At 39.8% G+C, this 27,752-nt stretch overlaps 1 protein-coding gene across 1 annotated transcript in view; it reads left to right on the forward strand.

Annotated features, from left to right (window-relative positions):
- Positions 1-27,752, forward strand: part of SLIT3 (slit guidance ligand 3) — a 523,433-nt gene that overhangs the window by 392,383 nt on the left and 103,298 nt on the right. Inside the window, exons 12-14 of the mRNA XM_066591106.1 lie at positions 1,960-2,031; positions 10,245-10,388; positions 13,493-13,656. Coding sequence (XP_066447203.1) covers positions 1,960-2,031; positions 10,245-10,388; positions 13,493-13,656 — 380 coding nt within the window. The remainder of the gene's footprint in view (positions 1-1,959; positions 2,032-10,244; positions 10,389-13,492; positions 13,657-27,752) is intronic.

The following is a 27,752-nucleotide window of genomic DNA, read 5'->3' on the forward strand; positions in this document are numbered from 1 at the left end:
TGTAAAGGGTTTTGAGAAGCTGCTTCTAGCTTACTGGAAGTAATTTTATGTGAGGTGACAATCCAAAAAATGTGAACTGGGGTCAGCTGCAATAATCGGCATAGCAAGAATGAAAGCTGAACGCAGCCGTGCTGGCCGATGATTGTGGTTTTTTAAGTTATTTACTGTTCTTGACAGCAACAGTTTTACCGCTTTACTGAAGAGAACATCATTTTAAGTGTAACTGTGCTTGGAGCTACTTTGCAGACAATATTATGTAATTTGTTAAGAAGCAATTATCTGTTATAATATTATCAGTTCCACTTACAATTTTAATTCTATGTCGAATAACTTGTTGATAAAGTTTACTTTTCAACAAAATTAATTTTTCTTGAAAAATAATTCAAATATGCCTTTCAATCTGTGCTTTAATGCTCTTATTTTCTTTTAGTTTAGCATAAGGTGACTATAAACTGGATATGTCACCGATAGTCGATCCTATTTGAAAACCTAATACACAGGGTTACTATAATTGAATTACAACCTCAGTTATCCACTTTAAACCTCTTTGCCTATACACCTCAAGTTGTAAATTTCTAGACTTAAAACTTGAGTGTTCTGTTTTTTTTTTTGCTTTATTAATTCAAACCATTCATTTCAATATTGGCTAGATTAGGAGACTTTAAATTACTGCAGGTTTTTGCTTCCTCCCTGATGATGTCAGCTGTGGGAGCAGATAAATAGATAGTGGGATGTGATAGAAAGTGAAGGAGAGATGAGATATTTTGATAAATAACATAACTTGTTTATCTTGGGCTAGCTTCACATCTGCATCAGAGGCTCTGTTCGGAGCCGCCGGCACAGATCTAGCACGAAATCCCAGACAAAATAGCACAATTTCAACTAGGGAAATTTCTTCTAGCTTGCCAGAAGCCAAAAAGTCTGCATTATAGCCAATGGAGTCCTCTTGAAGCTGTCTAGGTCTATCATATGCCAAATGCAACATTTTCTGAGGTTCACCTGCAAGGATGTACCTAACAATGGAAATTAATGATGGCAGTGTGAACCTGCCTAACACAAAAAGGAAATTACAAGCTGTTGTGTGACTTTGCTACTTTATAAAGTCATGTGATTCCTGCAGCCTCAACACTGATTTAAGCAGTGTGTAAAATTGTGCAAACAGGGTAGAGGGTAGGATTATAAAACGAGCTGGTACGATTGTAGAAATGGTGACTGGCATACAGCTCCACATGGCAGTCAATGATAACAACCGTCTGTTAGTGAATTAGGAAGATAATATCTGCAACACAAATGGCTGAGACTTACAGGAAAAAGCCTCTCAAAGCTTCACTGTATATGAGGACACATATGTACTGTTTGTTTTTTTACTGGAGGAACACTTTAATTGAGAATGTTGATCCAGTGATCAGTCTGGAGTTTCGGTAGGGGTAACTAGGTATTGTTCCACTCCAGGGCAGTTTGGTGTTTGGCCCTTGCATCTCCTGCTCTGTGAATCAATTGGGGCAAATATGTATAAACGTATGAAAGGTTAAAAAAACTGTCTTATTTTCCACCCACTAACTATATAACTGTGATCAATAGCTGTGCGAAGTGAAGGACTTTTAATATTACAAGGCATCACTAGTTGAAATATAGCTGCAATGGTTTTAGCCGGCCTGGAGATTGATGCATAGTATGGCTGTTGCCTTATTAAATGTATGTTCAGCCAGTATCAAGTCTTTGAATTAGTTGCTTTATTTTAAGTGTAAGTGTGGCATCAGACTGAGCATGAATCCTGAGATTTCATTTAACGTGACTTAGATTGAGTTTGCTTAGATTGCTTGTTAAATAAAAGGTTGCTTGTCACGCCACGGATCTGAGGCACCTTTCCTAAAAAATCAATAGAAATTCTAATACTGAAGTGAGGAAAATGATAAAAGAAAAACATACATTGCCTAACACTTCTGCTTTATTTTACAGAGTGCTGTATGGAAATAAGATCACAGAAATCCCAAAAGGACTTTTTGATGGCCTTGTATCACTTCAGTTGTTGTGAGTGTTATTATGATCATATATCATTTTATTTAGTTTTACTCTTCTGCAGTAAAGCTGTAAGTTTTCCGAATCCATAGCCATTTAAACCTGAACTACAGGAGAATAGGAAACTATTGATCTTATCTAGTAGAGTGCTGAATATTTCAATGCTGAAATAATAAATCTCCAACACATTTTTGGATTCTGTGTTTAAAAAAGGCTCTTTACAAGCTCAGGGCAAATCGAAGATTCCTCAAACCATCTCATACTGAATGTATCTAGAATTTCCTTTAGATAAGGAAGGACCCCATTTCAGATATATTTTACCTGGGTAGTATTTTATGGCATACTTTGTGGAGGAATATATTCATAAAGTCAGGCCTAATAAGCTTAGCGTTTACAAAATTGTACTTGTTTTTCCTTATCCTTCTGTTTATTACATGCATTGGGCACTTCATTGGCTTCCATATTCTGATAAAAAATAGAATGGGTTTGTCTATGTGTGTGATGGAAAAATGCTGTGTAGCAAAAAGTCACTGCCAGTAATAGATACTACACAGAAGTATCACAAAAATTAATCACTACATTAGATATACCCCCATAAAACACTATTTATTAATTAGATTAGAATCCAACATATCAATGATAATGCAATAATGAAAAATAATGTTTGGTGACAATAAAGTCAGTAGGTAAACAGACAACAGTGTAGTGTGAGGAAAGCAGTAGAAAACCAAGATGGGCTATTCTCTTTAGATAACACAATAGCATATATCCATTATCATCAGCTATAAAACCCAAATGGGCTATATTCACAGTTTGTTGAAAAGGTGTTTCAAACCTGATACCCAATATTCCTCATTGTGAGCCACTTCATGCTGAAAACAGGCAACTCCAAAGACCATTTCACATTAGATATAATACAGGAATTTATTGTCCCTACAATGGCCATAATATTACCTTACCTGACCAGTAGAGGCATCGCCCTGAAAAGAGCGGACCTAGTAAACAATGGCTGTCTGCTGTATATATAGTCTATTATACCCTACATATATATATAGATGTAATACAGGAAGTTATTGTCCCTACAATGGCCATAATATTACCTTACCTGACCAGTAGAGGCATCGCCCTGAAAAGAGCGGACCTAGTAAACAATGGCTGTCTGCTGTATATATAGTCTATTATACCCTACATATATATATATAGATGTAATACAGGAAGTTATTGTCCCTACAATGGCCATAATATTACCTTACCTGACCAGTAGAGGCATCGCCCTGAAAAGAATGGACCTAGTAAACGATGGCTGCCTGCTGTATATATAGTCTATTATACCCTACATATATATAGATGTAATATAGGAAGTTATTGTCCCTACAATGGCCATAATATTACCTTACCTGACCAGTAGAGGCATCGCCCTGAAAAGAATGGACCTAGTAAACGATGGCTGCCTGCTGTATATATAGTCTATTATACCCTACATATATATAGATGTAATATAGGAAGTTATTGTCCCTACAATGGCCATAATATTACCTTACCTGACCAGTAGAGGCATCGCCCTGAAAAGAGTGGACCTAGTGAACGATGGCTGCCTGCTGTATATATAGTCTATTATACCCTACATATATATATAGATGTAATACAGGAAGTTATTGTCCCTACAATGGCCATAATATTACCATACCTGACCAGTAGAGGCATCGCCCTGAAAAGAGCGGACCTAGTGAACGATGGCTGCCTGCTGTATATATAGTCTATTATACCCTACATATATACTGCATAAATGTCTTTATAAACCTATAGTTAGGGATGAAATTCCTTTAGAAAATAGTCACGAAATGTTGCAGCAGTTTTATTTATTTCTACTCTTTTATGTGACCTATGTTGCGCTTAATGATAAGCTATTCTATTGGTAAATGACTGATATTATCTCACACTGTGTGAGATCTCGCTGGATGATTGCAAAATGTTTCCTCTACATGTGTCATTGACAAGGTCAGAGAGTTGTGATTGACTTGGGAATGAAATAGAGTTCTTAATGTCTCTAATGACATTTTATTTGGTTTACAAATGTGACTCCTCTACGTCATCTTTTTCTTTCCGCAACACGAATATAGAATATTTTCTCAGTGACCAGATGTTAAGGATGCAAATAGCTTATGATCTTTTTTTCATTCGACTTGCTGGTAAACATTTGGAAAGTTGCACATGCAGATCACAGTTAATTGAGTCTGTATGACCTTACAGATTGGATTTCTTCATAGTGGAAGAAGAAGTCACTGATTACAATAACTGCACAGTTATTGTTGTTGTCAGACATTGTTACTTTAGATGAACTACTCATGGAAAGAACGTTTACGGTCTATGGCAGCTTCCAGTTGCCTTTTGTCCTGATGTTGAAGCACAGCTGTAGGTACAGACTCAAGAACCCTGGCATAAAAGTTCAGCTTAGGCCCTCTCAACTCCATATTACCACCATAAATTGACTGGATAGTACCCCCATACTGTGGCAAAATAATACCACCATACTGGCACAAGTACAGCCAAGGCTGGGTTAACACTACATTTTAGTGTGCAGCCTGCCTTTCTGTCTTGGAGTTGTATTGATAAAAACAGCATTTAGATGGAACCCTGGATGAAGCCAGAGACTTTAATTACTCCAGCAAAGAACAGAGATGCAAGTATTGCAAACTTTGGTCTCCATTTGACCCAATTTCAGTTTATTTTGGATGACAATAGTGTAGAAAAGGACATAGATCTATTCTGTCGGGCCATGTGCCATCTTTGTATTATAGAACATCCAATTCTGTAAAACCATCCTGAAATATTACATTTCTTCTGTAGTGGCTGGCTATGGCTTACCTTGGTAAAAGCTGTTTTTGGGGGTAGCAGAAACAGGACCTAGGACGATCAGCTGTTCGCCCCTGAACCTGCATTCTGAAATAGGTTGAGTTTGTTTGGGTTCTGTTTAAAAGCCTATAGTTCTATCAAGGGTTCCGTCTGAATGTCATTTTCAGCAATTCAGACAGAAACCGGGATGGTAAGACTGGGCGCACAATATAAGATGATGTGAATCAACCCATAGCAGCTCTTGAAAAGGGGATGAAATATGACTTAGGAAATCATAATTTGGATAAAATATTCCAGTTTGGTGTTTTATCCATACTACAGTTTAACCATAGAAAATCTATATCTATAAACTAAAAACTGTGTACAACTGTTTTCTTAGTAAAACACATTTTTGGTGAAGGCTGCAACTGAAATTGTATTTGCAAACATTGGATGTAAAATAGAAATGAAGATTTTCAACACTTAACATCCCAAATGTAAGCTTTTTTTAATCAAGTAGGAGCATGCCAAAATACATCTTGTAATAAATGTGTTTTGACTCGTGAATATGGCTGGACACTTGGGGAGGAAACAGTCTCCCAAGCCTATTACCTGTATTCAAGCGGCTGCATGTCATGCCGGATAAAACCGAAGAAACATATTCTGCCCTATCTAAAGAGATAGAAGGATTTTTAATAACATTAACCATGGCCATTTTTAAGCCTGTAGAAGAGGCAATCCAATAATGCTGCGAGCCCCTTGGGTAATAGAATAAATTAAATCACTAAGTATAATGCAGCAAAGTACATGCTATGTCACATTTGCCATCCATCCAAACCCTGCTTTAAGAATTGCTTCTGAAATGGTTGTGCTGCCCTTCACAGTCAACCCAAAGAAGGTTTTTATTTTCCTTCAGTAGCCTTCATTTTGTAAAATAGTTAACATGCAGAACGTTATTCTTTGGTTGACAAGAGGGGAATAACTTATATTTGATAAAGATTAAATGACTAAGCCAGCTTTTATTATTGTACCATACTAAAACCCTAGATTGCAAGCTAGAATCCCTTTTTAAGGAAATTGGTTTTAAAGAATAAACTAATGCATAAATCTGTTAAATTAATGTAAAAGACTCGCCGATTCCAAAGGAGAATATTGTAGTAATAGCTGTAATTAAAGACTGCAGAATTCAAAGGTGAGAAAGTGGCTACATATTAGTGGAATTACACCTGAAAATTAGATTTTGATGATTAGACCATTTAAGATGCAATCTAGTAGTTTTTTCGCAATATTTTGCCCACAGTTACTCTGTTAAAGTATACACAGTGCCCCCAGGTAAGTGTTCTGAAACACTGCAGCGCTTCAGAATAAACACACTTTGAAGTTTGCCTGTATGACTTGGGAATGGAGCTCTCAAGTCAAGAAGTGGGCCAGGCTAAGCTTCTCCCACCAGCTTGCATATAGGGGTAGAGCTGTCACTCTGCATGCTGTGGGCAGGGAGAGGCCGGTATGGCCCACCTCTTTGACTAGAGAGTACTGTTCTTCAAGATATGTTTGTTCTGAAATACTGCACCGTTCCAGAATAACACATACACAGGAGCAGATCTGGCTCGGGGTCATGCTGCCTGTGGTTTGGGCACCATGAACCTAGTGACAGGTCCCCTTTCATGTTGAAAAGATGGAAATGGCTATCACAAGAATTGCCACGTAATGCTGTTATAGCTATAGAAGTAAGTATTGCTATGGTATATCACTTATTTCACATACTAATGCTGCTTGATAGTACATCTTTCTTTAGAACAAAACTAAACCTTCGGAATGTCCCAAAATTTGGCACATTTCTAGCTCATGTTGTCGCATCAAGTTCTAGAACTAGTCATAAAGCACAGCGCCAGTAAGAATAACCCACTGCACCTCACTCAACAAGAGGCATGGTGTATCTACAACAGGATGTGCTTTATATCAGAATGTGCATTGAAATTTTAGCACAAACTAAGGCAACCCAAAAGTTATAATACTAGACACAAGTACCGTATCTAAAGATGTGCCAGAAACATCATCCAGCATTAGCAATTGTGAGAAGCTTGCATTGTCTAACTTTAGACAGGATTTGTAAATCTGCCCTGGTGTTTTTTATATGGGATTTAAAGGGCTGTCTGGTTACTGGACACTCCCTTTTCAATAGGACCCTTGGTGTGAAAATAATAAGCAGAGAGATACTTACCCCTCCGCGGCAGCTGGGATCCACTTCTGCAGGCTGCTGTAGACTGGGAGATTTCTGTGACACATGATGTCACAAGAAATCAGGTGTCGCTGCCAATTCTCCTGGCATCAGTGCCCACATGCATACTGTTTTTTCAGGCGGTGGCCTGGCTGACTACTGACAGCTACGCTCGTGCTCTAACTGTCAGTAGAGGAGAAACTTCATATGCTGGCAGTTTAGCCTCTTCCATGCCACAATCAATAGCAACTTCAGCATGTAAGCAGATGACAGGGGGACGGTGTTCTTTTTATCACCCTTGGCCCCCAGCATTGTTATTTCAAGGTACCAATGGCAACTGGAAGCCTGAAAACGGCCTCCATGTTTATCATGTAACTCAGCCTATTAGGCTCCACCTCTGGGAGAGTATAATAGGCTGCTGTGATAGGATTATGGCCCATTTACACGCCATAATAATCTTTAAAAGGATTGAAAGTTTTAGTGATCTTTTTGCATAAAGTGTGAATAGACACTAATGTCCATTCACACTTTATTATCTTCATTTGCATGTAACTAGGCCTCAGCAAGCTGTTTGCGGAGCCCAGTATGTGACTAAACACATGCCCTGCTATGCAAACAGCTGCATTGTTCTCGTTGAGGCTGTTGGCAGAATACAATGTAGTCTCCCGTGGAAAACACAGCATGTGGTCTATTGAGAGATACTTTATCTCTCTGCGGCTGAATGATGGATTTTAAGTTTACCTTAAAATCATCGTTCAGACAAAAAGTGCATGATGGCAGCATTTACATGTAACGATTATGGCTCATTTTCGGTCGTTTGAATGAATGTTAAGCGATAATTATTATGTGTAAAAACTAAATAAAAGCAATCCAAAAGTCACATGTACCTCAAACTGGTACAAATAAAAACTACAACTCTCCCCGTAAGCCCTTATGCAACTCTTTTGCCGGCAAAATAAAAATGCTATATGTCTTTGTATGTGATGCACATTCCATTGTTTTTCTTTAAAAATATGTTTCTATTTTGCAAAAGTAGTAAAAAAAGTTTTTAAAAATTATCCAAATTTGATATCCCAGTAATCGTGCTGATCCAGATAAGAAAGTTATCATGAAACTTTTACTGAATGGTGAACACTATAAACACAAAACACAAATACAATGAGGGGGTTTCCACCCCCAACCCCCACCCTAAAAAAAGATGGTAAAAGTTATACAACACATTATATGTACTTCAGAGTGGTGCCATTGAAAAATATATCTTGTCCCCCCAAAAAAAACTAGCCCTCCTATGGCTATGTCAATGCGTTATGGATAGAGATGAGCGAGCATACTCGTCCGAGCTTGATGCTCGTTCAAGTATTAGGGTGCTCGAGATGCTCGTTACTCGAGATGAGCACCACGCGGTACTCGTCTCGATTAAACGAGCACTGACCATTGAATTCAATGGAGCCGGCAATACAGCCGGCTCCATTAAAAGCAATGGGCTGCCGGCGATCGTGGGATGAATTGTCGGGAAGGGGTTAAATATATAAGCCCTTCCCTGCAATTCATCCAGAAATGTGTAAAAAAAAAAAAAATATATATATATACTCACCTGGTCCCGGCAGACGGAGTTCAGCGCGGCCAGCGGCAGTCCTCCTGAACTGCTCTGAACAGCTGTGAGCAGTATTCAGCAGCTGGGGATTTAAAATCCCCGCCTGCTGAATGAGCTGCCTCTAATTGGTCACAGCCTGACCAATCAGAGGCAGATTCCACTCACACACCCATTCATGAATTTATGAATGGGTGTGTGACTGCTGCCTCTCATCTGATTGGTCCCGCTGAGCCAATCAGAGGCAGCAGTCACACACCCATTCATAAATTCATGAATGGGTGTGTGAGTGGAATCTGCCTCTGATTGGTCAGGCTGTGACCAATTAGAGGCAGCTCATTCAGCAGGCGGGGATTTTAAATCCCCGGCTGCTGAATACTGCTCACAGCTGTTCAGAGCAGTTCAGGAGGACTGCCGCTGGCCGCGCTGAACTCCGTCTGCCGGGACCAGGTGAGTATATATATATTTTTTATTTTTACACATTTCTGGATGAATTGCAGGGAAGGACTTATATATTTAACCCCTTCCCGACAATTCATCCCGCGATCGCCGGCAGCCCATTGCTTTCAATGGAGCCAGCTGTATTGCCGGCTCCATTGAATTCAATGGGCTAACATCGTTCTTCTCTGCCACAGCTGTTACAGCTGTGGCAGAGGAAAACGATCTTTATGCTGACAGTGGGGAGGGGGGGTGTCTCACTCTTGCCACTATTGTGGCTTAATAGTCGGACCTGGGAACTTGAGATGCAGCCCAACATGTAGCCCCTCGCCTGCCCTATCCATTTCTGTGTCGTTCCCATCACTTTCTTGAATTTCCCAGGTTTTCACAAATGAAAACCTTAGCGAGCATCGGCGATATACAAAAATGCTCGAGTCGCCCATTGACTTCAATGGGGTTCGTTACTCGAAATGAACTCTCGAGCATCACTGAAAGTTCGACTCGAGTAACGAGCACCCGAGCATTTTGGTGCTCGCTCATCTCTAGTTATGGATCTTGCAATGCAACAATGAAAATTGCTTTGTCCTTAAGACAAAAAGGAGGCTCGTCACTAAGGGGTTACATATACGTAGTGGCAGCCCACAAACCCGGCCATCGCTGCATTCAATCTTCTACAAGATACGATTTTACAGCTGAGAGGAAAGGGAATCCCCACCAATCAGGTATTTATAGGCTGTAACCCTTTAAGGAAGTGTAGTCACACTGTACAAGGTATGCATGAAATGCTAGAAAATTATACAGGATGGCCCACGGAAAAGTAGCCGCCACCACACTCTTAAGAAAGCTGTCGAATGTCTTTTTTTCCCCATGGCCACCAATCACAGTGCAGCTCTAATTTAACCTCAGCACTACCAGAAATTAAAGCTGCCATTGCTTGCTATGGGCAACAAAGACACATTTTTCAACGTGGGCCACCCTCTATATATAAGATAAAAGCAGAGAGGCACCCATTCCAATATGGGAGAAATATTAATGTATGCTGGTAAATGTTACTGGTCGTTTTTTGCTTTGTCCCAGTATATACAGTATTATAAGTTGGTTTACAATATAATTTATTTTTGCCTTTAATTTGTCTTTTTTTTTCAGACTACTGAATGCCAACAAAATTAACTGCCTGCGGGTGAACACATTCCAGGATCTCCAAAGTTTAAATCTGCTTTCTTTGTATGACAACAAACTGCAGACAATCAGCAAGGGTCTGTTTGCACCTCTGAAATCAATTCAAACCCTGTGAGTATACACAAGTCACAGATGTTCACTGTACTAAAGCCTAACAGCATGTATCATCATGACATGGTATGTTTGTGCTATACGTGTTGAGGTGCTGTTTTGTATCCCCCTACTCTGTTCGGTATTACCCTTATGAAGAAGCAGTACTCTGTAGAATAGATTCATATGTTGGGATCCGCTTTGTGCTTATTTACTCAGAAATACACTAGCGGTGGAGGCGGATAACAATGAAAGAGCTTTCAATGCCATCCGTTGCGTTTGGCCCTATTTATAGTCGAAGATTCAAGGCTGCATTGATGATTAATTCAATTTTGTTGAAGAGGAAGATATTGAAAACGGTTCACTTTTTATAGCTACTCATAATAAAGCTTTATTCACCAAAAGCTTCCGGAAATGTCACATTTTTAAGGTTCTAGAAGACTTAGAAGCAACACATACTTACGTGGGTTGGAAAGTGCCATTAATAAGTCTCCATCACAAGAGGAAAACTCACCATTATTTGATATCAGAGGCTCTTGGTTTTGGGGATAGAGAAGACCAATTTATTGTGTAGGTCATATGGCATCTGGTTCCAGTAGAAGCAAGCACTTCTGCATCATGGGATAAAATATGGCCCAACTATAGAGGGAACTGAAATACGGCTCCATTCATTGAACTCTGCTGTAATTAAACAAACAGTGGGTGGCTGGGAGCACTACTGTGTAGAGAAGACAGTAAGCTGGAGGGACTAAAGGGGTTGTTCAGTTATAAACTGTCATCAATAATAGATTATTGGAGATCCATTGCCCGGAACCCTTGCCAATCAATTGTTTTCTGGGCCAGTGTGATTAGGCTTTGTGCTGATTTCTGCAGGAAGCAGAGAGTTCTGTTTGCATTGTAGTGGCTAGGCTTGGTATTGCAGGCATTGAAATAAATAGCAGCTTGACCTGCAATACCAAGCCTAACCACTGCAGTGGAAACAGAGCTGTCTGCTTCCTGCAGAAATCAGCTTAATGCACAAGAACATCAACCCAGCAAATCATGAGGTTCCTGGGTGGCAGACCGCACCAATCTACTGTTGATAACCTAAGCTTGAGGATAGGCCATCGGTAGTTTACAATTTGGCACCCCCTTCAACTAGAGTAGCACAGTAGACCCTATAGTTTATGGATCCTTACACTTATTAGTCAATAAGTAATGGCATGTCGTAGGGATATGTCTTCACTTACTATATTGTGAAAATCCTTTTAACCATACAGAAAACCTCAGATGTTAACAATAGAGTATGCCACAATCTACAATATGGATTTCACAGGGATAGGACACAGCAGGCTGCTATCTATATGATGATAGCTAGCATAATTGTGTTCTAAGATCCCACTGTTTCCAGGTGCATTGAATGCTGCCACTTTTATCATCTCCATAAAGCAGGGCAAAGAATAGAAGTGAAATGATGCATCCAGATTAGCAATCATATCAAATAAAAGGGTCATATCCTCAGTTTAGTGTTCAGTTGCATATCTACAGACTTCCATTTTCAAAGCCTTACTCCACACAACCGTCCCTAAAATGTCACTATTTCTCTTTTCCTTCTTTTTAGCTAATTTAATAGCATGTGTTGGTTAAAACTTTTGCAGGCACATTATTATTTAAGAATAGTTTGAACCTTCTGTCAGATATACTCCTGGATTCGCTGCCTTTGTTAAATATGATGATCACTGGCAACCTGCAATGTTTAACTGACAAATGTCTTGTTGCCTAAGGCTGGTCAGACTTCCCATTTGTCAAAATAGGAAAGAGACAATTCTCTTTTTGTCTCTATCAGACATACAAATGAAGCGGTAAGTAAGATAAAACCAATCGGCTCTGCTACTGTCACTGTTTTAGTTATGAATCACGTTCTTCCACAAGGCCTTCAGTTAGACAAAGCTTGGCTTCTTACTGTATTTTGTACTAATTCTGCAAAAATTCTGTGGTCTCTTCAAGGCAGCGATGACAGAAAGGAGGCCGAAATAATAGAAAATAAATGAAAAATAACATATACAGTATTGTGCAGAAGTTTTAGGCAGGTGTGGAAAAATACTACAAAGTAAGAAAGCTTTCAAAGATAGAAGCGTTAATAGTTTTTTGTTCAATTAACAAAATGCAAAGTGACTGAACAAAAGAGAAATGTAAATCACGTCAGTATTTGGTGTGACCGGCCTTTGCCTTCAAAACTGCATCAATTCTTCTGGGTTCTCTTGCACACAGTTTTTGTAGGAATTCACCATTGAGGTTGTTACAAACATCTTGAAGAACTAAGCACAGATCGTCTGTGGTTTTGGGCTTGCTCAAATCCTTCTGACTTTTCATGTAATCCCAGACAGACTGGATGATGATGAGATCAGTGCTCTGTGGCAGCCATATCATCACTTCCAGGACTCCTTGTTCTTCTTTAGGCTGCCTGTCCAAAGCCGTGACGAAATATCGCTAGCGATATTCCGCCACAGGGGAGGAGGGAGCACTGACAGGTCTCCACGATGAGCCTATCTAATAGATAGGCTCACCGCTGAGAATCGGGGCAAATCGCAGCATGCCGCGATCTTAATCCCGCAATCGGAGAATCGCTATTATTTTTGCTCGTGGATGTCAGGCTGCGCTTTCCATAGTTATCCTATGGAAAGTTTTTAATAGCGTAATCCGTGGGCAATGTATCGCCGCGGATCATGCTATGACTATCGCCCATGGACAGGCAGCCTTACACTGAAGATATTTGTTAATGACATTGTCTAGATGTTTGGGGTCGTTGTCCTGCTGTAGAATAAACTAGAGGTCAATCAGATGCCTTGTATTTTTGAAAAAAATCTCACTTTTGAGTATTTTTTCCACATCTGCTAAAACATTTGCATAGTACTGTAGCAACCAATAATAATAGTAATATGAGCTTTTAGTAGAATTGTATCTCTTCGGTTTTTACAAATAATACCGTATATGCTCTAAAACAATCAAATATTTTTTTCAACCTGAAAGTCCATTACAATAGATAATGTAATTCCTTTACCTTTACCCTGTTAACTACAAACAAGTGGAATGGCGTAAAAGCAGGACCCAGTCACCTCTGATTAAACTTCCTGTCTCTCCGTCAGACATTTAGCACAGAACCCATTTGTGTGTGACTGCCATTTGAAGTGGCTTGCTGATTACCTGCAAGATAATCCAATAGAAACCAGCGGCGCCCGATGCACCAGCCCACGCCGCCTCGCCAACAAACGCATCAGCCAGATCAAGAGCAAGAAGTTCCGTTGTACAGGTAATTCATTTACCCTGGCCAGGGCTGCCTCTTCTACTAATATGTGAGCATTTCCAGATAGGCTCATAATCAAATCAGCAAAAACAGTGTTTTCTGTAATGGATGCTGAGCAGCTTTTTAAATTACATTTGGCAAATTCGGTTAGGCTTAGAAAAATCAATTATACACATAGGCTAAAAAAGAATAAATAGAAAAAAAGAAGGGTTTTTTAGTAATGTTATTTGTTTCCTTATTTTGTAAACATAAATTTAATCATTCGAACCTTCTTTATTATAAGAAAGTAGTAAAGCAGTTGTGGACAGAGTACTCCATACATCAGCACACTCCAGGGACAGTTTCAGCATCAGTGTCTGAGAAACTAACTCAAAGGTGACAACCAATATGGCTGCACTTCCTGTTGTCACTTTTCTAAAAATAGCCACCACCGCAAATCATCTCTGTAAATATGAATAATTACTGAGCTTTGGCTCCTGCTCTAAAGTCTGATTTATGAATATAGCTCCATTTTATTGTCTTGGGTGGAAATCCTCTTTGAACCTGTACAGTTAGCCTTTTCACTAATCACACATTGGGATTTGATGACCATTCTTTGACTTCCATTGACTATTATTTGTATTTGATCATAAAATATAAATGTACACCATAATCGAGGCAGTTAAGACATTAGGATAATTAGGATAGCAATACGGATCCTTTCTCGAGTGGATACCGGTGAATTATGATGGGTCCTACTGACTCCTAATGGGGTTCTTCAGGGATTCTGTATTTTTAACACCAACTTCGCTGATGTATCTGCCTGTATATACAGTGGTCATCGATCGTAGGGTACGGGGCCCGGTGAAGGTGAGCGTCGGGCTCATGAATACTGCAAGCTTTATTTATTTGTGTTCGTTCTAATAGTCCATCAGACCTATCCCTATAATATGCTCCTGTTGGACCAGTAAAGTCTATGTCTCTTATTTTTATTGACTGTAGGTGAGCGTATTTCAGTAAATGTTGGGAAATTTAATTTATTAAGTTGGGTTTACAAAATGTTTCTATGTTCACCCAGCCTTTCTGTCCTAGTGTTATGTATGGAGTGCCTAAAATGGTAAGCAGATAGAACCATAGGCTTTCATTGGTCAAAGGAAAGGAAAACTTCTCGAATGGAGACAAAAGTGGGTCTCAGTTTGAGTAACAAAAGGCCATGGTTCCATCCGGATGCTGTTTTCAGCGATCAAAATAGAGATAATGGGTGCACACAAAAATGCTGCGTTCACCAACCTTGCATGTGTCTTGCTGGCAGTTATTTCAAGTGTATTGCTGCACATTCCATCTATCTAATCTATCTAATCTATCTCTTATCTATCTCTTATCTATCTCATATCTATCTAATATCTGTCTATCTGATATCTATCTCCCTCTATCTATTGTCTATCTCTTATCTATTTCATATCTATCTATCTCATATTTGTCTATCTTATATCTATCTCTCTATCTATTATCTATCTCATCTATCTATCTCATATCTATATATCTATCTATCTCATATCTCATATCTATCTATCTATCTATCTATCTATCTATCTATCTATCTATCTATCTATCTATCTATCTCATATCTATCTATCTCATATCTATCTGTCTCATATCTATCTATCTCATATCTATATATCTATCTATCTCATATCTATATATCTATCTATCTCATATCTATCTATCTATCTATCTAGCTCATATCTATCTCTATCTATCTAGCTCATATCTATCTATCTATCTATCTATCTATCTCTATCTATCTAGCTCATATCTATCTATCTATCTAGCTCATATCTATCTATCTTTATACAAGTCTTTACATATGGGTCATGCTGAAAGGATGAATTAATTCACTTGTTGTACTACCTGCTGCCTTTACATCCCATCCTTATGAACTGTAATGCTTATGGCTCATACCTAGTTGGTGTTTATGAAGGATTTTACGCATCTACAGTACTTGTTTCTAAGCAAACATAAAGAGGGGGCACACAGCTTTTAAGATGGTGTATTTTGCCTTTCAGAAAAGTGCACTTCTACTTTATCCATCTTATGGCTGAACCTCAACCACCCGTTATTGAATATGATTAAATAAATGTTTGTCATACAGAATGAGCACTCAACGCAGATCCCACCTTTACAAAGCACACATCTTCCAGTAATTGCTTCCGAAAGTCATTCTTACCTTCAAGCTAGACGATGGAAATCAATGCACCAGCATGTTTCTTAACAAAATCTTCTCCCTTGTTGAAAACGGAGTCGGAAAATCAGAACATTTATCAATATTTAAATAAAATAAACACATATTTATAAATAGCCTGACAGGTACAGAACTCGTTGTGTGGTCTAACGCTGACGGCAGCAGCCTGCAAGCCAGGTCACACGGGTCTCATACATGTAAGGATGATCATGTAACACAGCTGCCTCGGCTGTCATGGGTATTTAGCCTTGATTATTGGATTCTGTTGTTGAGGGTAATTTAAACATTGAAGGAACAAACTCCTTTGTGCAATCTCTAATGTAATCTAAGCAAAAATATAAGAAAAAGTTAATGTAGCGTGCATTTTTCATTCAAACACAGCTTGCCATGAATACTATTGTTCTGCTAGGAGTAACAGTGATTTTCTATTTCCTGTTGTGTTTCTTCGAGTGCTTTGCTTGGTAAATGGCACCCAGAATTTAGAAGAGTATGAGAGAATACTGGTGTAACATCTATAGTTGCGAGTATTGTATGCCATGTCACAGACACAATACAATACTCAGTAATCATCTGAAAAGGGAAATCATAGCACATAAATACTTTTGATGAAAGATCTTTGATCAGTGAAGAAGAGCTATGTTAAAGGGATGTTCATTATACTTATATAGTGTTACGGGACAATGGGGCTCATAGTAACATAGTATCATATTAACATAGTATGTTAGGCTGAATGAAGACAATGTCCATCTAGTTCAGCCTGTTTCAACCCCCTTGTTGATCCAGAGGAAGGCAAAAACCCCAAGAGACAGAAGCCAATTAGCCCATTTGGGGGAAAATTCCTTCGCGACTCCTTAATTGCAGTCAGAATAATCCCTTGATCAACCTTTGATAGTCCCTACCTGACTGTAAGACCCGGGAGTACAAACCAGCTGGTCACCTAATGTCTATATCCTGTAATATCCTTCCGCTCGAGAAAGACATCTAGTCCCCTCTTAAACTCCTCAATGGATTTTGCCATATGTTGTCAAGATGCTGTGGCCCAATGTTAGTGAGGAAGCTTCAGGTGATGTATCATTCATTACGACCTGACTTGTGACTGTATACATACAGCACTATGCTCACTGGATATGTTACTAAGTCACATGCTTCTTATTGATGTTGCATTGAATGACTTTATCACTCACATTATTTACATGCAGCCTCATATATTGAAAATGGTTTAAAGGGATTATCCAGTTGCAAACTATTGGCAGCCTATCTACAGGATAGGCTCTCAATAGCAGATTAGCGGGGGTCTTCCGCATGGGATACCCAACAATCAGCTGTTCTGTGGGTCAGTGTGCTTGTTTATTGAACTAAGAAAACAGACAGCTCAGGTCTCACTGCAGTGGCCTGGCTTGGTATTGCACATAAAGTTCCCATTGAAGTGAATGAGATCTGTGTGTGTAATACCAAGCTTGGCCACTACAGTAAGAACGGAGCTGTCTGCTTCCTGCAGAAATCAGCTCAGTGTAGGAATGCATCAGGCCAGTAAACAGCTGATTGGTAGGGATACTGGGTGGCATACCCCCACTGATCTACTATTTACAGCCTATTCTGTTGATAGGCCATCAATAGTTAAAAATTGGACAACCCTTTTAATCCTGGAAGCGATTATGTGTTCTACGTCTACTGATATTTTACTTTGACAAACAAAGCTTCTTTTTGCAGAATTGAGTTGCCAAGTAAAAAATTTATATCAGAGTTGTCAGTTTGATCACTTCTACGTGATCATTCTAGGTCAGTGGGGACTGAAGCACCATACGCCTGGAGTGATGCAGAATAAGGCTAGGCTCACTCTTCATTTTTTGTGCCCTCTTGAATGTTTATTTTTTCGTACTGTAAAACAGGATGCAACAGAGCACAGAAATTATGCAGATCCTTTACTTCTGTGCTTCTAAAGAATGGGATCCAGACAGACCCTGGTAGCTTTGTTTTTTTCTACCATAGGAATCAATGCCAGCAGCACGATTCATTCAGTTGCATCACATGTTTAAACAAGCTTTGTTTTTAAACTTCGTACCTTTAGGCCGCTTTCACACGCACAAAAAAATCACGCTATTTTCTTGCGATGTGACAGCGCTACGAATTGCATATGTGTGAAGCTCATGCTTTCCAATGGGTTCCTTCACATTAGCAATGTTTTGTAGCATACGACAGTGCAAGAGAAAAAAATCACAGCATGAAAAACATATTGCCATGATTTGCGATGTTTTGTAGCCCGTCTTTCCCTATGGAGCCTTCCAATATGTTGCATCGCACCAAAACGCAGTTTTGGTGCGCTGTGATGTAACTTTTACAGTAGGAAATCCTACTATTTGAGCCCTAAAATCCCTAGCTGCATTAAAAAAAAACACACATTATTACCTAACAGGCGCTGTCCACTCTGCCGCACATCTCTCTCTGAAGCTCTGACACACTTGTCTGTAGTTTTCAGCCACCTCCAGAAAGCGCTGGCTCTGATTGGCTGAGCCGTGGCGCTCGAGAATCAATCACTGCAGCGCTAGATGAACCAATCACTGCGGCGCTAGATGAACCAATCACAGCCATTGCATTGAATGGTTGTGATGCGTTTTTTTAACATTAAAAAAGTCCTATTGACTTATGCAATAAAAAACCGTGTGATTTTGTCGTGGGTGGCAGCGATGTGATGTGAGATTATTTTAAACAAAAGTATCGCTGACGCTCAAAAATTGTGGGAACAAAGACGTGATTTATCCATGATTTTCTCTGCGTAAAATCGCGAATACCCATGTGAAACTAGCCTTGGGCTGTATTAACACTGGCGATTTTATTCTGCAATAGGAATCCATTCATGTAAGATCCCCCTACCCACCTTAAACTAACAACCAGGTTGTTCTGCCCATGTGGTTTACAGCTTCAGGGTATATTCACATGGGCGATTTTCACGTGCGATGCTCTGTGAGATAGCTATATGGACGGATCTCACCCGTGAAAATAACACATTGATTTCAATGTCCTTATTCACATGGGTGATTTGTCTCTCGCTGCGATGCTGCTAGATTGAAAAATCGCAGCATATCCTATTTTTATGTGATTCCTCGCAAGGAATCACCCATTATTTCCAATTGGACCTTTAGAAAAAAATTACATTGCACTCGCATGCGATGCGATTTTTACCATTGATGCTGGAAGCACTTGTGATTTTTTTAACGCGTGTGAAAATCTCAAGTACATAGATAAAATGCAGTCCTCAGCTCTGGCTCACGACCTGACGGTTGCGGGTTCATTCCCTGCTTGTGTCAGGTAGCCGGCTCAAGGTTGACTCAGCCACCCATTCTTCCGAGGTTGGTAAAATGAGTACTTAGCTTGCTGGGGGGTAAAGATGACTGGGGAAGGCAATGGCAAACCACCCTGCAAAAACAGTCTGCCAAGAAAATGTCACAATGTGACGTCACCCTGGGAGTTGGTGATCGCATCGGGGGACTTTACATTTACCATAGGGAGCACTACTTCCAAACAGAACATCTTATGCATCTGAAAAACTGCTAATACCCAAGTAGAACGCCGCCTTGTCTGCAATGAATATGGGATCCCACATATTAGAGCTGAAACCCAAAGTACGGTAAGATAGCTGGTAGTTTTTGTGATTTATGCAGTTAATTATTAAAGATCAGCAGTGAACTCACTTAATTTCCTGCTCACTTTTAGGGGGACTTTATATATATATATATATATATATATATATATATATATATATATATATATATATATATATATATATATATATATATATTCGATTGCTGTTTATTTACCTACATTCTATAATAGAAACTCCACCCTGACTTTATCCTGTTGGTGTCTACTAGCTAGATCTTTGATGCTTGACATGAGTTGTGTAACTGTGTGAGCAGTATAGTAGTTTTAAAGAAGTTGTCCCATCATAGCAACTTTTCACCTTTCCACAGAATAAGTATCTGATCGGTGATTGTATGACTGTTGGGATCTCTAGTAGAGATGAGCGAACGTACTCGTTCAGGGCAATTACTCGATCGAGCAGCGCTTTTTTCAAGTAACTGCTCCACCACGCCGCCCCCCGAATCTTTTCGCCCGAGTAGGCAGTTACTCGAAAAAAGCGCTGCTCGATCGAGTAATTGCCCTAAACGAGCACGTTCACTCATCTCTAATCTCTACCAATCACAAAAACGGGGTTCATAAGTTGAAATATGAATGGAGTGGCGGTCACACATGCACACTATTGCTCCCTTGATTTCTATGGAACTGGTGCAGATAGCCGTCCCATAGAGATGAATAGAGTTATGAATCACATTATAAAGAGTGTATTTTTTCTTGAGGCACGTTCCCTCACTTTTAGTGCATTTTTTTAGTGCAATATGTTTTTTTGTTTTTTAAACACAGCATGCACTATATGTATTGTCGTGTTCGGTCAAGTTCCCATAGATTTCTCTATAATTAAACAAAGGGCTGAAAAAACACATGTCTGTATAAAATAACATGTGAAGAAGTACATAAAATTTATGGTATTTTGCAAGCAAAACGGAGTCAAAATCTGCACCATTGGTGAGCGCAGCGCGGCTGGTCAGGTGATGCAGAGGTGACCAGTGTCCGCCAGTACAAGCCGCCGGGTAACCGATGCAGAAATGCTGTGGAATTCGCAATGGACATCCGGCAGCATTTCCGCCCCGCGTAGACATACCATTAGTGCGGTTTCAAACACAGGAAAAACACCACTTTCTTAGTAGCATTTTTTGCTGCATTTATAATTGAGCAAAAAACCTGGTTGCCAGATATCAGCTGGAAGTCAACAAGGAAATATTAAGTGTACCACTAATAGTGCATGTTTGTGGCTTTTTTCCCACTTGTCATTCGTTTTTTGGACAAGTGGCTTATCTTCCAATTGGCAGTTTTTCCTCACATTTCTGCATTGTCTATGGGGCATGAAAAATACCAGAAAAAAAATGCACGTTAAAAATGTGTGAATTAAAAAACCACCCAAAAAGCGCTTGCAAAACACAAGTACCTTTAAAAAAATGCACAAATGTGTGTGAAGGATGCCTTAAGGTTACATTTTTCTTAAAGCGAATGCCTCTTTGTTCCATGTTGCCATTTTGGCTCCAAATTCTGTGTTCATTTGTTTCTTATTATATTTACCATTTGTACTTCTATTTTTCTGATACAGAGATCCAAATCCACTGCAAGAAATCTAGTTAAAAGTATTGTCCCACTTCTAGCTGTTTTGCTGCAGGAAGCAGACAGCTCTGTACAATGCACAGTGGCATGGGTTGGTAGTGCAGGCTGAGTCCTAGTGAAGTGAATGGGACATTGCCTGCAGTACCAATCCGGACCACTGCTTAATATAAGGCGCTGTCTTCTACCTGCAGCAAAACAGCTAAAAGTGGGACAACCCCTTTAAGTGATTTTCTCATGGCCACCAATAGGATATGTTAGGAGCTTACTACATACTGTTTTATTATTGAAGTGAATGCACTAACAGTATTCACTAATCCTCCCGAGTGATGCTTGCAGGCAGCCAAAAGTTTTTTGCTTTTGTTTTTTGGGATTTGGATCTATGTTTCAGAAAAAGAGACTCCAACTACTGTAAAAATGTATTGAGGAGTTAATTAGGACAAATTTCTGTATGGAGATTAAAAAGGTACATTAGTGTTCAGAAAGTTACATTTGTATTAAGTATAACATGTGTCAAGTGTACAGAATAAGGGCTTGAATGTTACTTTTGTTTGTGACACTATATCATTTTTTCTCAAAGGCTTTTATGTCCAGGAAAAGCTAATTTGTATACTGACAGCATTATTTCACTGCACCTCCAACTAACATATCCAAAAACCGGCTGTTCCTTAAATGACGGACCATCTGAGCAGTTTCTCTATAGTGGAAGGGGTCAGCTGTCTTAGGTCTACAGCTCGTTCTCTTCCATGCTTCTCTTCACATCTTTCTTTCTCTAGTGCTGCTTAACACTGGCTATGACTCTTAATGAGGTTTTCCTTTGTGCTTGATCTAACCATGTGGTAGAACAATACAAATTGAACATGGTTCTGTCAAGCACCATGGAAGGCCACATACTTTCCTGCCGCATGGCATGCTGGGATTCTTCTACTTTTAAAAGGTGAGAAATGCATTTTATGAGGAAACTGAAGATGATAAAACATTTCATTATAGCTTCTAAACATATTTCTATATGGTTTTAGGAGTGCACTAATTATGAAGTGAGGAAAACACAATATAAGTACATGACCTTGAAATTGTTATTTGGTAGTTACATTTGTTGGCATTTGACAAAGTTTTCTGGCTCATTCATGGTTAAAACATATCCGTTCCACCCCAGGTTAAAGTTGGCATTTTTGTCATCAAAGTCCCCAGACTCCATTCTCTTGATATGTCAGTGTGCGTATGCAGCCTCTTTCCATTGACGGAAGATACAGAAAGCTAAAGAAAGAGTGAAAACCCATTCAATATAGTTTCATGTTAACAGAATTTTAAAGGGTGTTTCCAGGCACAAACTAGTGATAACCTATCCTCAGAATAGGTCATCAATAGTTTTATCGCTGGGGGCACGCCGTTCAGGTTTCCCGACCAGACATTGTCATCAGGGAAAGGAACGGAAGTGCCATACTAGGCTTCACTCCTGATGAAATCAATGGGAGCTGAAGTAGCTGATACACTTCTGTCAGATGCAGAAATTTGGGACGTGTAATGGTCGCTTCAGCTCCCATTGATTTCAGTGGGAGTGAATCCCACTATGGCACTTCTGCTCCCGATGTTGACATCCAGCCCGGCTGTTCCAACAGCCGGCCGGGCGATCAGATGATCACTGGATGATCTTGAGCGGTGGGTCACCAGCAACTAACTGCGGATAGGTCATCAATAGTTTTTGCCCGGAAAACTCCTTTAACATTTTTTGTAGCTATAACCTACATAAAAACGTACAGGGGTTTTGCCGCTAAATACATTTATTACCTGTGGGATAAATGATAAACGTATGATCGCTGCAGATCCAACCGCTGGGTCCCCCAGGGATTATGAAAACGGTAGTCCCTAAGTCTACCTAATGAATGGAGCAGTGGTAGACCCACTAAAGCAAAGCTCCTTTCATTTCCATAGAATTGATGGGGATAGCAGTTGCCCGTCAGATTCACACTGCGCGTTTTCATTTGAAGATGCGGATTTGAACATGAATTGGCCCCCTTACCACATCAGGAAGTGCCATGTCACTTTTTTTTTCACAAGCAAAATTTAAATAGTCTATATGGCACGTGTTTCCTGGACAGTGAATTATTAGTAGACGTGGACTTGACACCGGTTTGATGCAGAATCAAAGTCAAATTGACTAAATAATAGAGATGAGCGAACGTACACGGTAAGGGCGATTTCGCAATCGAGCACTGCGATTTTCGAGTACTTCACTACTCGGGTGAAAAGTACTCGGGTGCGTTGTGGGGCGGGGGGTTGCAGAGGGGAGTGGGGGTAGCAGCGGGGAACAGGGGGGAGCCCTCTCTCCCTCCCCCCCCCCACTCCCCGCTGCAACCCCCCGCTCACCCACAGCGCCCCCGAGTACTTTTCACCCGAGTAGTGAAGTACTCGAAAATCGCGGTGCTTGATTGCGAAATCGCCGTTACCGAGTACGTTCGCTCATCTCTACTAAATGACCAACGACATTTCCCATTGTGTTTTTTGCACAATGGAGGTTATTGCCAGTTAAATATCATTTATTACAGTCCAGAACTACATTCACAGCTCTGTTGTTTTCTTTACTTGTACGTGGCTCCACAACTACACGGAACAAACCATGGCAGATATTGCATGCAGCTATCGTGAAAAAACTGGTTTAGGAAAATGTTTCCAGAAATGAATTCTAAAAAAAATCTACATTGCGGTATTGAATTTACATGCAAATTTTCAATGCTGCAAGTTTTACATAAAGATAAAAACCACAGTAGATAGAACATGCTGGATATTTAACAAAAGCACATAGTGCCTGCAAACCACACAGTATTTGGGCACCTAGTATGAATCAGAATAGTGGCAAGTGTTACCATGCTATAAAGTTGATCAGGTTGTTTTCAAGCTCACACCAAACATCTTCTATAATACAGTGGGACAGTTAAGGCACCCATGCATATTAGTCTAGTGTTGTCCAAATACCCTGATTTGAGCAGCACCGGACAACTATCAAATCTGTATAGAGATTTCTCAGCTCTCCCCAAACGATAGAGGTTGGAGAAAATAAGGATCGGAAAGGTTGAATTTCAACATATTGATTCTTTTATTCTCCCAGGAGATAAGCTGCTGCCGGAGGTGTCTGGCAGCAGCATATTCTCCTCTCCTAGTTGTGCTCAGATGTAGGCTTGACTGAGGCAAGTGTGGATATGTATAAGCGAAGCCGACAACAATCTAAGGTGTATGGCCAATTTTAATCTGCAGTGCCTGGCATAAATACCACACTTTTCAGGATGCAAATCAACAGAACAAGAAAACATAAGGAAGGCAAACCGATTGCTTTTAGTTAAAAAGCCGGCAAAATATGGAATACAGCTATGCCCTCTAATACATGATGTACGTCAAAAACAGTACAAGATAAGCACATGCTGTTTACAAAGCGGTAATATGTAGACTACATTCTTTGTAAAAAAAAAAAAAAATCAAGCACCTAGAAGAAGTTGTCGTTTTGCTGCAAAACTCAGCATGCAGTTCCATCTCAGGCAGGTATGGAAATGATTAGAGTTGTAGGGTGATTAGATGAACGGTCTTGTCGCCTAAGGCCCTAAATGTGGTTTCACCCTTAGCCTATAAGAAGGCTTTTAGAGGCTCCTTGTGTGTAGTGACCTCTTTATCTGCTTGTGTAGAGCTTGTTGACCACTAGATGCATCAACAGACCACCAGTAGAGCAGATTGTCTGATTGTTTGACAAGCAGGAACAGCTCCAATTGTTTTGTTGCCTGTCCTACAGCCAACCCTTTCCAGGTGCTTGGCTGTAGAACCTCTGGTCTCACAGCACCCATTATGTGTTCTGCCTTTGACACCCACTGTCGCCTCTATTTGCAGTGGTGTTGTGAACAACAAAACTGGACTGGAACTGAGTTGTCTTTAGCGATGAATCCAGGTTTAGTTTGGAATTAACGATGGTTATGTTTGTGTCTGGAGACCCAGGGGTGAGTACCTCAATCCTGCCTTTGCTGTGGATTAGCAGACTGCCCCATGCTGGTGTGATGGTCTGGGAGGGGCATTGCATGTGACAGTCAGTCACCCCTAGTAGTGGTACAAGGTACAATGACAGCTCAGCAATATGTTCAGGACATCCTGCAGCCACATGTGTTGTCTCTTCCAAAAGGCATTTTCGAACAGAATAATGCTCGGCCACACACAGCAAGGGTCTCACAGGAATGCCTCCACAACATTGCTATATTTCCATGGCCTGCCCAGTAACCAGATTTAGTGCCAATTGAACATCTATGGGACCATCTGCGATGCCAATTTTGACAGTTTCTGAGTTTGTATGATCTAGAGGCTCAGTTTCAGCAAATATGGACTGGTATGCCGCAGAATACCATATAGAACCTGTATGCCTCCATGCCCGCCTGTATCAGATCTTACATCCCAGCTAGAGGTGGCACAACAGGGTACTAGAGTCTCCATGCCTGCCCGTATCACATCTTGTATCCAAGCTAGAGGCGGTACAACAGGGTACTAGAACATCCATGCCTGCCCGTATCACATCTTGTATCCAGGCTAGAGGTGGTACAACAGGGTCCTAGAACCTCCCTTTTAAGTGTTCATTTTTCCATAATAAATGATCCTTTGGCTCTGATATTGTAATCACTTACTTATCAATGTTACAATCACACAGAGAAAGTTTCATTCCATTCCATCAACTCCTGCTAGGTGCTTGATTTTTTTTGACAATGAGTATTTAAGAGTTTGAGGTTAAACATATAATTTAAGAAGACCCTCCGACATTATGGTAAATTTCTATACATATAAATAATTACATATGTATGTAGCATCTTCAGTTTAAAATAGATTATCCTCTATAAATATTTAAAGGTCTACTCTGGCAAAAGCACATTTTTCCATTCCTGCCTCCCTTATCTGATTGCCTGTCACACTTTTCTTTGTATTACAGTCACTTCTATGCAGTGCAGCCTACTGTCTGATGCTTATCAGCCACCATGTTGAGGCTGAGATTTTTTACTTTCAGTTTGACTTCAATCCCATGATGCATCAGCACAGCGTTAGCTAAGGTTATACCATTCTGCCTGATGGTGGGACAGTTTAATTATCAAAACCTTCTGTATTCACCAAAATAAGCTACATAGCAGAAGTGTACAGTCAGGAGGATGAACTGTGATCTCCTCTATTATAACTGTGTGACAGGAGCTGTGTAATCATTATCAGTTACTGGGACAAGAGTCTTTATGTTCCCCTATAGGCAGTTTCTGTGGTAGACCCATGTAATAGCATCACAAAAACTGAGAAACTAAATAGAAAATTAATCCATAAGCTCAAGTAAATCTGAGCTGGTCAGAATTGAGATCACATGACCATCTGAGGACAAAGAGGCCAGGAGTTTCAGATATAGAGAAATAACTAACCCAGGGTAATACTAGCTCACTTATATATTCTACATCATGAACAAATAAAAAAAAAAATTATCGGAGTGGCCGTTTTAGAGAAAACCTGCCATGTCCTCTGCCATGCGGAGCAGGCTTAATGGAGTTCTTCGGATTCCTCTGCTTTCTTTTCTATTCTTACTTTAATGATTTTTCGAGACTAAATCCCGTTTCGTAGGTTGGGATACTGGATATATTGTGGTGATACCTGAAAATTATTAAGACTTTGCATTATTCTGCCATGTTAGGATGGGAGTAGTAATGTTAACCTTCACTATCACCTTCTCTCTGTCTCATTAATACTGTTTCTTCATGATGGAGGCAATAATATTTCAGAATATATTGTTTAATTGGGTCCTTGAATCCAATGAACTGCTTAATTCTCTGTTGTAAAACACAGATAAAATATTGCGCAGACTGATGGACGAATACATTCAACTAGTCCTGTAAGCAGATGGCTGCATTTCACATTAGTTCCCCTTATGGGAATAAGTTAATAGACCAGCCACCTGTCAGTGATTTCAAGGCTCATGTTCACATAGTAAATTTTATCTTCATGTTTACAGTTGATTTTTGCTGTCTAGTAGAGTAATGGCCGATTTTTGTGTTTGACAAAAATATGTTGTTTATACTCTTATGTCCATGTGATCTTCTTTCCTAAGTAATTATATCATAAATGATCTTTTTTCTTATTGACATAGCTTACAACGAGACTTGAAAATATTATGAAAGCACTGCCTTTTTGTGTTCTGAACTCATCCAACCTTTACATGGGGTATTACAATCTGCATCAGTGTGTGCTCATACAAACACATTCAAGCCAGTTGGAAAATGATCATATATGTGGACGGTGATTCGGACTAACTGGGGCAGAATTTTCACTGTATTGTTAATTGTTTTATGGAGTAATTACCGGTATTCTGAAAAATATGGCATTCAGGTAAAACACCATCAGGGACATTTCCAAACTACTTTACACCAAAATTCTGGCATAAAAAAGTTAAAAATTTGTGTACAAGTCCAGCTTGTGCAAAAGTTTTGTGACTTCTTTCTGCGTCGGCCTTGCTGCTTTTGTGAAAAGTATGCAAGGCTTGTTGGGTGGGGGCCTGCCCACCCTGTATCAACAGATATATATACTTTACCCCAGAAGGAGCCAAGATGCAACTAATACATATGCTCCTGTGCCACTTTTCAAGACACAGATGTGTTCGGAAAAATGGGTTGAGCTTTTGAGA

The sequence above is a fragment of the Eleutherodactylus coqui genome, chromosome 2 (assembly GCF_035609145.1).
Source record: "Eleutherodactylus coqui strain aEleCoq1 chromosome 2, aEleCoq1.hap1, whole genome shotgun sequence".
In the NCBI taxonomy this organism is placed as follows: Eukaryota; Metazoa; Chordata; class Amphibia; order Anura; family Eleutherodactylidae; genus Eleutherodactylus; species Eleutherodactylus coqui.